The sequence below is a fragment of the Sprattus sprattus genome (assembly GCF_963457725.1).
Source record: "Sprattus sprattus genome assembly, chromosome: 2".
In the NCBI taxonomy this organism is placed as follows: Eukaryota; Metazoa; Chordata; class Actinopteri; order Clupeiformes; family Clupeidae; genus Sprattus; species Sprattus sprattus.
Window position 1 is genome coordinate 989,344 of NC_137921.1, and position 13,937 is coordinate 1,003,280.

General features: G+C 44.7%; 1 protein-coding gene across 1 annotated transcript in view; it reads left to right on the plus strand.

The window, feature by feature from the left end:
• The first annotated feature begins 1,368 nt into the window (after positions 1-1,368).
• klhl12 (kelch-like family member 12) overlaps positions 1,369-13,937 on the plus strand; it is a 19,557-nt gene continuing 6,988 nt past the window's right edge. Inside the window, 4 exon segments of the mRNA XM_080858362.1 lie at positions 1,369-1,607; positions 4,692-4,986; positions 9,776-9,929; positions 11,751-11,968. Of these exon segments, the coding sequence (XP_080714488.1) occupies positions 4,804-4,986; positions 9,776-9,929; positions 11,751-11,968 (555 nt within the window). The 5' untranslated portion in view covers positions 1,369-1,607; positions 4,692-4,803.

Here is a 13,937-nt window from a genome sequence, read left to right on the forward strand (position 1 = left end):
TATCCTCATGACAACCAGATGAGGCTGGATCAGGAGCCGATATCCTCATGACAACCAGATGAGGCTGGATCAGGAGCCGATATCCTCATGACAACCAGATGAGGCTGGATCAGGAGCTGATATGGTCCTCATGACAACCAGATGAGGCTGGATCAGGAGCCGATATGGTCCTCATGACAACCAGATGAGGCTGGATCAGGAGCCGATATGGTCCTCATGACAACCATATGAGGCTGGATCAGGAGCCGATATCCTCATGACAACCAGATGAGGCTGGATCAGGAGCCGATATCCTCATGACAACCAGATGAGGCTGGATCAGGAGCCGATATCCTCATGACAACCAGGTGAGGCTGGATCAGGAGCCGATATCCTCATGACAACCAGATGAGGCTGGATCAGGAGCCGATATCCTCATGACAACCAGATGAGGCTGGATCAGGAGCCGATATCCTCATGACAACCAGATGAGGCTGGATCAGGAGCCGATATCCTCATGACAACCAGATGAGGCTGGATCAGGAGCGGATAGGGTCCTCATGACAACCAGATGAGGCTGGATCAGGAGCGGATATCCTCATGACAACCAGATGAGGCTGGATCAGGAGCGGATAGGGTCGTCATGACAACCAGATGAGGCTGGATCAGGAGCGGATAGGGTCCTCATGACAACCACATGAGGCTGGATGATGGAGTAGGGTGAGGTGATGTAGAATAGAATAGACTTTATTTGTCATTGTGCATTAGATAGACAACGAAATTTGTGCAACCACTAACAAAAGTGCAGTTGTGCTGGGTGGAGGGTAGGAGGGTAGTGTGATTACTAAGTTCTGTGATGGCCCTGGGGATGAAACTGTTCTGCAGTCTGGAGGTGCGGGCTGTAGTGGCCCGGTAGCGCCTGCCAGAGGGTAGCAGGGTGAAGAGATGGTTTGCGGGGGGAGTCTCATTCTTTTTATGAAGGATTGTGAGGCTAGATGAAGGAGGAGGGTGAGTAAGTTGACTGTGTGCTGGGTCTGGGCTAGATTTGAGCCTCTCTGTCAGGTCCGGTGAGATTTTAATTTTTGTTTTATTAGTTAGTCATAATGTGATAATGTCACCTTCACAATTTAGATTTTGCACTTTGCAATTAGTAAAACATAATAAATACATTAAATATTAAATACATACAATACGATTTAAAACCCTCACCTTTCACTTGTCATACATTCCATGTTTTCCTTCGTAGTTGTTTGTTTTAGTGACTTTGCAACAATGTTTCTTTTTGACGGGAAGCGGTCCGCGTTCTCGAATGTCGGAAATCACGCGAGCGCGCTGCTGGTGACGTTGGTATGTTTTCCTTGGAGTCGCCTGTACCTGACTGACTCTAGTAGTAGTGCTTGCGAGTGAGCGAAACTCAAGGATACATCGTTGCTGTTATTCAAGCGACAGTGGTCCAGCGGTTGAAGTTATTTTGCTCTCACAGCCTGGCAAACGACCCCGATTGTCCAGCGGGGTCAGCCTGACCATCCGACACCATAGCCTAAAGTGAAGGGTTGTTGCCGGACTATGAAGCGCCATCGTGGACAGGAGTAGCCTCAAATCCCTGAGCGTCTTCACCGTAATTAGCGGTAGGTCAAAGCTAGAAGCTATGCTGCAGTGAAGTAGCGCAGACATTAACATTACTATCAGTGTGGGCCTTTCAAAATGGTACATGCGTACAGTGTGTTTTCCAGTTGCTTAGGTGGCATTCCCTTTGCTCTCTAACCACTGAGTCAGCTTGCTAGCTAGCCAGTTAGCCAAACACGCCAAAACCAGTAGTGTTGGTGGTTTACGCAAGTTAGCATGTTGGCTAGCGACCTCGGTACTATTCTAGTTTAATGTATTTGTGCTGTAAGAGTCCCGTGTGTGAAGATGTCTCCTGAGTGTTTGTCTCAGTTTTACAGTGACTAATGAGAGAGTGTCAGCAGCAGCAGCAGGTTAGCTGTGAGGTGTCCTCACCAGCCCAGTCAGATCCGTTCACACAGCCTACGCGGCGTGTGTGGTAACGTAATGCCTGCTTCGCCAGCTAGGGCAGCTAGCTACCCTTCAGTGCTGTGTCTGTGTGTTATTGTAGCTGTGTGTGTGTGTGTGTGTGTGTGTGTGTGTGTGTGTGTGTGTGTGTCTCGGCTCCAGACGCACGCCGGTTATAGAAGCGCTTCTGGAGTAACGACACTGTAGCTGCGCGACTCATGACACCGAATGTCGCTCTCGCCGCCGGCTCCTCTCCAACTTCCCGACCCCTGTGTATTATTGTAGCAGTCCTGTGTGTGTGTTATTGTAGCAGTCGTGTGTGTGTGTGTGTGTGTGTGTGTGTGTGTGTGTGTGTGTGTGTGTGTGTGTGTGTTATTGTAGGCCTGTGTGTGTGCTGTGTGTTATTGTAGCAGTGCTGTATGTGTGATGTGTGTTATTGAAGGCCTGTATGTGTGTGTGTTATTGTAGCAGTCCTGTATGTGTGTGTGTGTGTGTGTGTGTGTGTGTGTTATTGTAGTCCTATATGTGTGCTGTGGGTTATTGTAGCAGTCCTGTATGTGTGCTGTGTGTGTGTGTGTTATGTAGCAGTCCTTTATGTGTGTGTGTGTGTGTTATTGTAGGCCTGTATGTGTGCTGTGTGTGTGTGTTATTTTAGGCCTGTGTGTGTGTGTGTGTGTGTGTGTGTGTGTGTGTGTGTGTGTGTGTGTGTGTGTGTGTTATTGTAGGCCTGTGTGTGTGTTTTTTAAGCCTGATTTATGGTTGGCCGTTGGACACGCAGAGCCCTCTCCGTCGTTGCAAACCCTCTCCGAGCACCTCTCAGTGGCCTGACGTGCACCTACCACACACACACACACACACACACACACACACACCCGAGCACCTCTCAGTGGCCTGACGTGCACCTCCCACACACACACACACACACACACACACACACACACACACACACACACACACCCGAGCATCTCTCAGTGGCCTGTAGGGCTGGGCGATATGACGATATATATCGTGACGACGATAGAAACGTGTCTATCGTGACCTTTCTCCTGTATCGTTTCTATCGTGATAAACTTATTTTTTCACTATTACAGCTAATATACATTTTAATATAATTTCACATCCTAATATAACATTTTGCTTTTCTTATTATGCAAACTCTAAGTTTATACAACTGTAAAAAAAGAATATTAAGATACATTTTAGAGAACGTGGTTTTGCGACACGACACCGCTTTACATTACGCTGCTTTGCATCATACGCTTGCGACATGATTGACGGTGAGAGCCCGCGAAATTTAATTCTGGTTTAAAAAAAAAATGAATAATGGACGCGCTGCAGGAAGGTGTAACTGTTACCACAGCCGCTGTTATACAATTGGGCATCGACACCCATTGCTAATGACAGCGTCATTACTTTATTGCAGCAGTGAAAATCAAGACATTACAGACGTGCAAATGCTGGGGTGGCCCATTCAAATCAACGGAACTTTTTTGAACATTTTGGAGAGCCGTATAATACGAGTATAATACAAGTGTAGCCATTTATTAGCAGATTCTGTTCCATTTTTCTCAATGATGGTCAAATAGTTGTAGTTTAAGATGCACTATTTCGTTAGTTTAGATTTCTTTTCAGTATTTCAAAAGTGAAGGAGCTGTGGGAGCACAAGAACAGTGAGCATCTAGCAGCGATTATCATAGACATAGCATATGTGTATATGTCTTTGGCGTTTATAGCTTAACTATCTAGATTCTAAGTAGCATGGAGGTTTTTTTTGGTACTCCACGTAGATCATAAACCCTTGAAGATAAAAATGAAATTGGTTGGGAAATGTAAACGCTAATATGCTTTTTATACAGATAAAACGCAGCTCCATCGTTTACTTGCGTTTGTTTACAGGACCATCTTCACTGTTGCACCAACGGGCTGAAGCGGTCAATGGGGCGTATGTGTAATGGCCAACTTCTTAATTTTCTTATTTTTATACGTGGCCATATAAGAAAATGTTTTTCTCATCATTATTGCTATAGCATATGAACAAACATTGAAAAGAAAGTTTTTTAATTAAATTAAACTTGATTTATCTTCTGAAGGTAGGCCTACATTAAAGAACCACTAAAAGTCACAAGCACTGGACTAAATGTCATGCACTTTGTTTTAATCTTACTATTTAAAGATTCAATGGAAACGTTCAGTACAATCTGCGTAATTGTGGTACAGGTCGTGATGGATCACACTTTTAAGTACACCCCTATTCAGTAAAGCAAGAGGGCATATCGTGATATATATCGCTATCGTGATATAAAATAATCCATATCGTGATATATGTTTTTTTCCATATCGCCCAGCCCTAGTGGCCTGACGTGCACCTCCCACACACACACACACACACACACACACACACACACACACACACACACACACACACACACCCGAGCACCTCTCAGTGGCCTGACGTGCACCTCCCAAATGTTGTTACTATCCGTCGAAATGACGCAGAGCCCATGGAGACTGAAGGGCTGTGATTGGTCCAACCCATGCTGTCTACCTTATGGGTAGTAGCATGCTTATATTAGAAAGCTGACTCAGACACCTCGCAAATCCCCTCAGACGTATGTTTCAGTTCCTGTGTGTGTGTGTGTGTGTGTGTGTGTGTGTGTAAGGGCTCTGGTGTTTGAATGCAGTGTTGTTGTCCTCCCTTACAGGTAAGTGAAGGCTGGTTCCTCATTGGCTGCTCCCAGCTCCCAGCTTCCTTCCTGCCCCCCCCCCCCCCGCTGAGATCCTAGAGCCATCCTGGCGTCCCCTCCCGCGGTCGCCATGGCGCCCAAAGACATCATGACCAACTCGCACGCCAAGTCCATCCTGAACGCCATGAACGCCCTGCGGAAGAGCAACACGCTCTGTGACATCACGCTGCGGGTGGACAACAACGACTTCCCCGCGCACCGCATCGTCCTGGCCGCCTGCAGCGACTACTTCTGCGCCATGTTTACCAGCGAGGTAACCCTGCTCTGTCTGCAGGGGGTCACCATGACGACCGCAGAATGGATCGCTCTCCATCTGCTTGTCATGTGTGCTCTCAGCATCTCTCTTTCTCTCTCAGCATCTCTCGCTCTCTCTCTCTCTTTCTCGTACATCTTGAAGCCTTTCTCCTCCCTCTCTCTCCCTCTCTCTCCCTCACTGTCTCTGTCTGTCTCTCTCGCTCTCTCTCTCTCGTATATTGTTGATCTCTCTTAAAGCCTTTCTCCTCCCTCTCTCTCTCTCTCTCCCTCTCTCTCTCTCTCCTCTCCACTCTTCCTGTTAGAGAACTGGGCAAGTCAGGTGTCATAGGATGAGTGTATTTTGATGAGTTGTAGTGTTGTAATGGTTTACGCTAGTTAAACTTTGTGCTTTAGCATTTAGATGCTATGCAAGTCTGTCTGTGTGTGTTTGAGTGTGTGTGTGTGAGTGTGTCTGTTTGAGTGTGTTTGGATTTACACAGTGTTTAAGCGTGGTGACACCCTTTTCATAGAGTATATGTGTTTTCATGCGTCTGGCTGGGTGAGAGCAACAGTGGAAATAGGCTTTGAGAGCTGCAATGCATGAAGTCAACACTGGGGGGCGCTCATGATCACTGAGCCCTCAGGCTGAGGTGACATTCAGGATCCAGGGTTTCCTCCTGCACCAGCCTTGCTGGACACACACCAGACAGACCCTGTGTGTTTGCGTGTGTGTGTGTGTGTGTGTGTGTGTGTGTGTGTGTGTCTGTCTCTGTGTCTGTGTCTGTCTCTGTGTCTGTGTCTGTGTCTGTGTCTGTGTCTGTGTCTGTCTCTGTCTCTGTGTCTGTCTCTGTCTCTGTCTCTGTCTCTGTGTCTGTCTCTGTGTCTGTCTCTGTGTCTGTCTCTGTGTCTGTCTCTGTGTCTGTCTCTGTCTCTGTCTCTGTGTCTGTGTCTGTGTCTGTGTCTGTCTCTGTCTCTGTCTCTGTCTCTGTCTCTGTCTCTGTCTCTGTCTCTGTGTCTGTGTCTGTCTCTGTGTCTGTGTCTGTGTCTGTCTCTGTGTCTGTGTCTGTCTCTGTCTCTGTCTCTGTCTCTGTCTCTGTCTCCGTGTCTGTGTCTGTGTTCGTGTCTGTCTCTGTCTCTGTCTCCGTGTCTGTGTCTGTGTTCGTGTCTGTCTCTGTCTCTGTCTCTGTGTCTGTGTTCGTGTCTGTGTCTGTCTGTTAGTGTGTGTGTTGTGTTGTAATGTGCTGTTCGTCTGTTAGTGTGTGTGTATTGTGTTGTAATGTTAGTATGTGTGTGTTGTGTTGTAATGTTAGTATGTGTGTATTGTGTTGTAATGTGCTGTTAGTATGTGTGTATTGTGTTGTAATGTGCTGTTAGTATGTGTGTATTGTGTTGTAATGTGCTGTTAGTATGTGTGTATTGTGTTGTAATGTTAGTATGTGTGTATTGTGTTGTAATGTATTGTGTGTGTTGTGTTGTAATGTGCTGTATGTGTGTATTGTGTTGTAATGTTAGTATGTGTGTATTGTGTTGTAATGTGCTGTATGTGTGTATTGTGTTGTAATGTGTGTGTTGTGTTGTAATGTTAGTATGTGTGTATTGTGTTGTAATGTGTGTGTTGTGTTGTAATGTGTGTATTGTGTTGTAATGTGTGTGTTGTGTTGTAATGTGCTGTTAGTATGTATTGTGTTGTAATGTTAGTATGTGTGTATTGTGTTGTAATGTTAGTGTGTGTGTGTTGTAATGTGCTGTATGTGTGTGTTGTGTTGTAATGTGCTGTATGTGTGTATTGTGTTGTAATGTGCTGTTTGTCTGTTAGTGTGTGTGTATTGTGTTGTAATGTTAGTATGTGTGTGTTGTGTTGTAATGTTAGTGTGTGTGTATTGTGTTGTAATGTTAGTATGTGTGTATTGTGTTGTAATGTGCTGTTTGTCTGTTAGTGTGTGTGTATTGTGTTGTAATGTATTGTGTGTATTGTGTTGTAATGTTAGTATGTGTGTATTGTGTTGTAATGTGCTGTTTGTCTGTTAGTGTGTGTGTATTGTGTTGTAATGTTAGTATGTGTGTGTTGTGTTGTAATGTTAGTGTGTGTGTATTGTGTTGTAATGTTAGTATGTGTGTATTGTGTTGTAATGTGCTGTTTGTCTGTTAGTGTGTGTGTATTGTGTTGTAATGTATTGTGTGTATTGTGTTGTAATGTTAGTATGTGTGTATTGTGTTGTAATGTGCTGTTTGTCTGTTAGTGTGTGTGTATTGTGTTGTAATGTTAGTGTGTGTGTATTGTGTTGTAATGTTAGTATGTGTGTATTGTGTTGTAATGTGCTGTATGTGTGTATTGTGTTGTAATGTGCTGTATGTGTGTATTGTGTTGTAATGTACTGTTTGTCTGTTAGTGTGTGTGTATTGTGTTGTAATGTTAGTGTGTGTGTATTGTGTTGTAATGTTAGTATGTGTGTATTGTGTTGTAATGTGCTGTATGTGTGTGTTGTGTTGTAATGTGTGTATTGTGTTGTAATGTGCTGTATGTGTGTGTTGTGTTGTAATGTGTGTATTGTGTTGTAATGTGCTGTATGTGTGTGTTGTGTTGTAATGTGTGTGTTGTGTTGTAATGTGTGTATTGTGTTGTAATGTTAGTATGTGTGTAATGTGCTGTATGTGTGTGTTGTGTTGTAATGTGTGTATTGTGTTGTAATGTGCTGTATGTGTGTGTTGTGTTGTAATGTGTGTATTGTGTTGTAATGTGCTGTATGTGTGTATTGTGTTGTAATGTGCTGTTAGTATGTGTGTGTTGTGTTGTAATGTGTGTATTGTGTTGTAATGTGCTGTATGTGTGTGTTGTGTTGTAATGTGCTGTTAGTATGTGTGTGTTGTGTTGTAATGTGCTGTTAGTATGTGTGTGTTGTGTTGTAATGTGTGTATTGTGTTGTAATGTGCTGTATGTGTGTGTTGTGTTGTAATGTGCTGTATGTGTGTATTGTGTTGTAATGTGTGTGTTGTGTTGTAATGTGTGTATTGTGTTGTAATGTGTGTGTTGTGTTGTAATGTGCTGTTAGTATGTATTGTGTTGTAATGTTAGTATGTGTGTATTGTGTTGTAATGTTAGTGTGTGTGTGTTGTAATGTGCTGTATGTGTGTGTTGTGTTGTAATGTGCTGTATGTGTGTATTGTGTTGTAATGTGCTGTTTGTCTGTTAGTGTGTGTGTATTGTGTTGTAATGTTAGTATGTGTGTGTTGTGTTGTAATGTTAGTGTGTGTGTATTGTGTTGTAATGTTAGTATGTGTGTATTGTGTTGTAATGTGCTGTTTGTCTGTTAGTGTGTGTGTATTGTGTTGTAATGTATTGTGTGTATTGTGTTGTAATGTTAGTATGTGTGTATTGTGTTGTAATGTGCTGTTTGTCTGTTAGTGTGTGTGTATTGTGTTGTAATGTTAGTATGTGTGTGTTGTGTTGTAATGTTAGTGTGTGTGTATTGTGTTGTAATGTTAGTATGTGTGTATTGTGTTGTAATGTGCTGTTTGTCTGTTAGTGTGTGTGTATTGTGTTGTAATGTTAGTGTGTGTGTATTGTGTTGTAATGTTAGTATGTGTGTATTGTGTTGTAATGTGCTGTATGTGTGTATTGTGTTGTAATGTGCTGTATGTGTGTATTGTGTTGTAATGTGCTGTTTGTCTGTTAGTGTGTGTGTATTGTGTTGTAATGTTAGTGTGTGTGTATTGTGTTGTAATGTTAGTATGTGTGTATTGTGTTGTAATGTGCTGTATGTGTGTGTTGTGTTGTAATGTGTGTATTGTGTTGTAATGTGCTGTATGTGTGTGTTGTGTTGTAATGTGTGTATTGTGTTGTAATGTGCTGTATGTGTGTGTTGTGTTGTAATGTGTGTGTTGTGTTGTAATGTGTGTATTGTGTTGTAATGTTAGTATGTGTGTATTGTGTTGTAATGTGCTGTATGTGTGTGTTGTGTTGTAATGTGTGTATTGTGTTGTAATGTGCTGTATGTGTGTGTTGTGTTGTAATGTGTGTATTGTGTTGTAATGTGCTGTATGTGTGTGTTGTGTTGTAATGTGTGTGTTGTGTTGTAATGTGTGTATTGTGTTGTAATGTTAGTATGTGTGTATTGTGTTGTAATGTGCTGTATGTGTGTGTTGTGTTGTAATGTGTGTATTGTGTTGTAATGTGCTGTTAGTATGTGTGTGTTGTGTTGTAATGTGTGTATTGTGTTGTAATGTGCTGTATGTGTGTGTTGTGTTGTAATGTGCTGTATGTGTGTATTGTGTTGTAATGTGCTGTTAGTATGTGTGTGTTGTGTTGTAATGTGTGTGTTGTGTTGTAATGTTAGTATGTGTGTATTGTGTTGTAATGTGCTGTATGTGTGTGTTGTGTTGTAATGTGTGTATTGTGTTGTAATGTGCTGTATGTGTGTATTGTGTTGTAATGTGCTGTTAGTATGTGTGTGTTGTGTTGTAATGTGTGTATTGTGTTGTAATGTGCTGTATGTGTGTATTGTGTTGTAATGTGCTGTTAGTATGTGTGTGTTGTGTTGTAATGTGTGTATTGTGTTGTAATGTGCTGTTAGTATGTGTGTGTTGTGTTGTAATGTGTGTATTGTGTTGTAATGTGCTGTTAGTATGTGTGTGTTGTGTTGTAATGTGTGTATTGTGTTGTAATGTGCTGTATGTGTGTGTTGTGTTGTAATGTGCTGTATTGTGTGTGTGTATTGTGTTGTAATGTGTGTGTTGTGCTGTATGTGTGTATTGTGTTAGTGTGTGTATTGTGTTGTAATGTGCTGTATGCTCTTCGTTTCTCTGCGTAGCTCTCAGAGAAAGGGAAGTCATATGTGGATATCCAAGGCCTGACTGCGGTTACCATGGAGATTCTGCTGGACTTTGTCTACACGGAGACGGTGCTGGTTACCGTGGAGAATGTGCAGGAGCTGCTGCCTGCCGCCTGTCTGCTGCAGCTCAAAGGTGAACACACACACACACACACTCACACACACACACACACACACACACACACACACACACACACTCACACACACACACACACACACACACACACTCACACACACACACACCATCACACACACACACCGAACACACACCGAACACACAACCACACACTCACAGACACATACAAAGATACAAAGACACACAGACACACACACACACACACACACACAGACTTACAGACACACAGACACACACACACACACACAAAACACTTGGCCACATCTCTGTTGCAGCTTACAGGAGAACACTCACTAAGATGCACACGCACACACTCATAAATACTCACACACACACACACACACACACACGCACACACGCACACACTCATAAATACTCAAAATATATCTAAACATTCACCCTCATATTTTGACACACGAGCGGAAGTGGTTATGGCCCATGTGAGGTCTGCGTGTGTGTGTGTGTGTGCGTGTGTGTGTGTGTGTGTGTGTGTGTGTGTGTGTGTGTGTGTGTGTGTGTGTGTGTGTGAGTGAGAGAGAGAGGTCTGCTCTGGGTAGATTATCAGACTGCTGTGTGCCTGCTGCAGAGACAGGAAATGACACGTCCACAGTCGGACCCTCTCTCTTCCTGTTAGTGAATGTTGTGTCACCGCTCACAGCCTTCTCTCTTCCTGTAAGTGTCACACGACGTGTCACAGTTCACAGCCTTCTGTCTGTGTTCCTGGACCATCACGCCTTAGTTAGCGTTGTGTGTACACTTCAGCTCAAACTAAGCCGTAATGCCGTATCAATAACACAGCTTAAGTGCCATGTAATCTGCAATCTGTGAGCCATTGATGTCTGTACAGCGTTATGTAAGGGATAATGTATAGAACGCAGGTGATTATCGGGAAAATAAGCCCCGACAGGGCGAACAGCACCCGACGCGAAGTGTGTGTGGCTGCTTGTGGGCTCAGTGGCTGCTGACCTGAGAGAAGAGGCCTGTGGCTTTGGACTGGGCCAGAACCAGCTGATCTGATTACTACCTACACCCACACACACTCACACACACACTCACACGGCTATGGGTCAACCTGCTGGATGTCTGTTACTGTCTGAGCTATCACCCCAAAACCCTTCTGTGACCTTTTCACCCCCTGACCTTTCCGTAGGGGTCAAGAGGGCCTGCTGTGACTTCCTGAACAGTGTGTGTGTGTGTGTGTGTGTGTGTGTGTGTGTGTGTGTGTGTGTGAGTATAGGGGTCAAGAGGGCGTGCTGTGACTTCCTGAACAGTGTGTGTGTGTGTGTGTGTGTGTGTGTGAGTATAGGGGTCAAGAGGGCCTGCTGTGACTTCCTGAACAGTGTGTGTGTGTGTGTGTGTGTGTGTGTGTGAGTATAGGGGTCAAGAGGGCGTGCTGTGACTTCCTGAACAGTGTGTGTGTGTGTGTGTGTGTGTGTGTGTGTGTGTGTGTGTGTGTGTGTGTGTGTGTGTGTGTGTGTGTGTGAGTATAGGGGTCAAGAGGGCGTGCTGTGACTTCCTGAACAGTGTGTGTGTTTGTGTGTGTGTGTGTGTGTGAGTATAGGGGTCAAGAGGGCGTGCTGTGACTTCCTGAACAGTGTGTGTGTGTGTGTGTGTGTGTGTGTGTGTGAGTATAGGGGTCAAGAGGGCCTGCTGTGACTTCCTGAACAGTGTGTGTGTGTGTGTGTGTGTGTGTGAGTATAGGGGTCAAGAGGGCGTGCTGTGACTTCCTGAACAGTGTGTGTGTGTGTGTGTGTGTGTGTGTGTGTGTGTGTGTGTGTGTGTGTGTGTGTGTGTGTGTGTGTGTGTGTGTGAGTATAGGGGTCAAGAGGGCGTGCTGTGACTTCCTGAACAGCCAGCTGGACCCCACCAACTGCCTGGGCATCCGAGACTTCGCTGAGATGCACAACTGCCTGGAGCTGACCACGGCTGCGGAGCTCTTCTCCCAGAAGCACTTCAGCGAGGTCGTCCAACACGAGGAGTTCATGCTGCTGTGTCAGGACGAGGTGGAGAAGCTCATCAAGTGTGACGAGATCCAGGTAACACACACACACACACACACACACACACACACACACACACACACACACACACACACACACACACGAGGAGTTCATGCTGCTGTGTCAGGACGAGGTGGAGAAGCTCATCAAGTGTGACGAGATCCAGGTAACACACACACACACACACACACACACACGAGGAGTTCATGCTGCTGTGTCAGGACGAGGTGGAGAAGCTCATCAAGTGTGACGAGATCCAGGTAACACACACACACACACACACACACACACACACACACACACACGAGGAGTTCATGCTGCTATGCCAGGACGAGGTGGAGAAGCTCATCAAGTGTGACGAGATCCAGGTAACACACACACACACACACACACACACACACACACACACACACACACACACACACACACAAGGAGTTCATGCTGCTATGCCAGGAAGAGGTGGAGAAGATCATCAAGTGTGATGAGATCCAGGTAGTTATGTCTCCATACACACACACACACACACACACACACACACACACACACACACACACACACACACACACACACACACACACACACACACGCCCAAAGAGGGCACATGTCACCCCGCTACTCATTGAGCTCCACTGGCTGCCGGTAGCTGTTCGCATTAAGTTCAAGTCACTTATGCTTGCTTACAGAATGCTTGCTGGTTCTGCTCCCACCTACCTAAATGCTCTTGTAAGGGCAAATGTTACACCCAGGACGCTGCGCTCGTCTAGTGAGCGTCGTGTGGCACTGCCTCAATGCAAGCACGGCAATCCAGACTATTCTCAGTTGTAGTTACACTGCCTAGCACTACCAGAGCAGGGGCGTCCCTCTCTACCTTCAAGAAGCTTTTAAAGACCCAACTCTTTAGAGAGCACCTCCCTTCCTAAAGGCTGATTCATGCTCGGGGACGTAAGCGCAAGCGTAAGCGCAAGAGGCCGCGCAAGCCCCGCAAGCCCCGCAAGAGGCCGCGCAAGGTCTTGCGTGCGTCGGCCCCTTTTTCTAGACTTGCGTCATTTTTTACGTAAGGTCTTACGCGAGCCTCGCAGCCTGCATTCTATCAACGAATTTTACGAGATGAGGTTACTCAAATATTCTGCATGTCTACTCAGTTTTACAGTGCTTCCCAAGTAAAGGTTTCAAAAGAACTTCAAGCTTCAGACTTTCTGCTAGGGAACCTGTTATCTATCTGCAGAGCAAATGTCAGGCTCATACAAAAACATTAACGTGAATTAATTGATGCTAATACCTAGCGCGGTGTCTATAGGATTTCCCATATACGTTAGCATTAAGCTAACGTATTTTCTACCACAGTAAAACATGCAATACTATGTGATTGTTTTTAGAAAACGAATGTTACGTGATGAGATTACTAAAATGTAGTCTGCATGTCTGCTCAGTTTAACAGTGCTACCCAAGCAAAGGTTTGAAAAGAACTTCAAGCTTCAGACTTTATGTTAGGGAAACAGCTTTCTATCTGCCAAGCAAATGGCAGGCTCATGACAACACGCAAAACCTTTGGGAGCATGAACTGCACTGAGTAAATTCTGCGCAACACCTAACCCCAACGCTGAACCAAGCAGCCGCCTTAACTGGCACCTTGGCTTAACTTTCACTTTTTCTTTCTATGTCGATTTCTACTTCTTCAACAAAATAAAGCAGTATTTATTGTTACACACCAGGTTTTATTGCTCGTAGCTTGACTGTTCTCTCCCTTGTATGTCGCTTTGGACAAAAGCGTCTGCTACGGTAAATGACTTAATGTTAATGTAAATGTAAATGTAAATGATCTCCGTCTCTATACACACACACACACACACACGTATTCATGAATGCGCATCTCTGTGCCCCAAGGCTGGAATGTTGATGCAGAAAAGAGCATGACTCTCCATCAGAGCAACAGATAACTGTGTCTTTGTGTGTGTGTGTGTGTGTGGGTGCGTGTGCGTGTGCGTGTGCGTGCATGTGTGTGTGT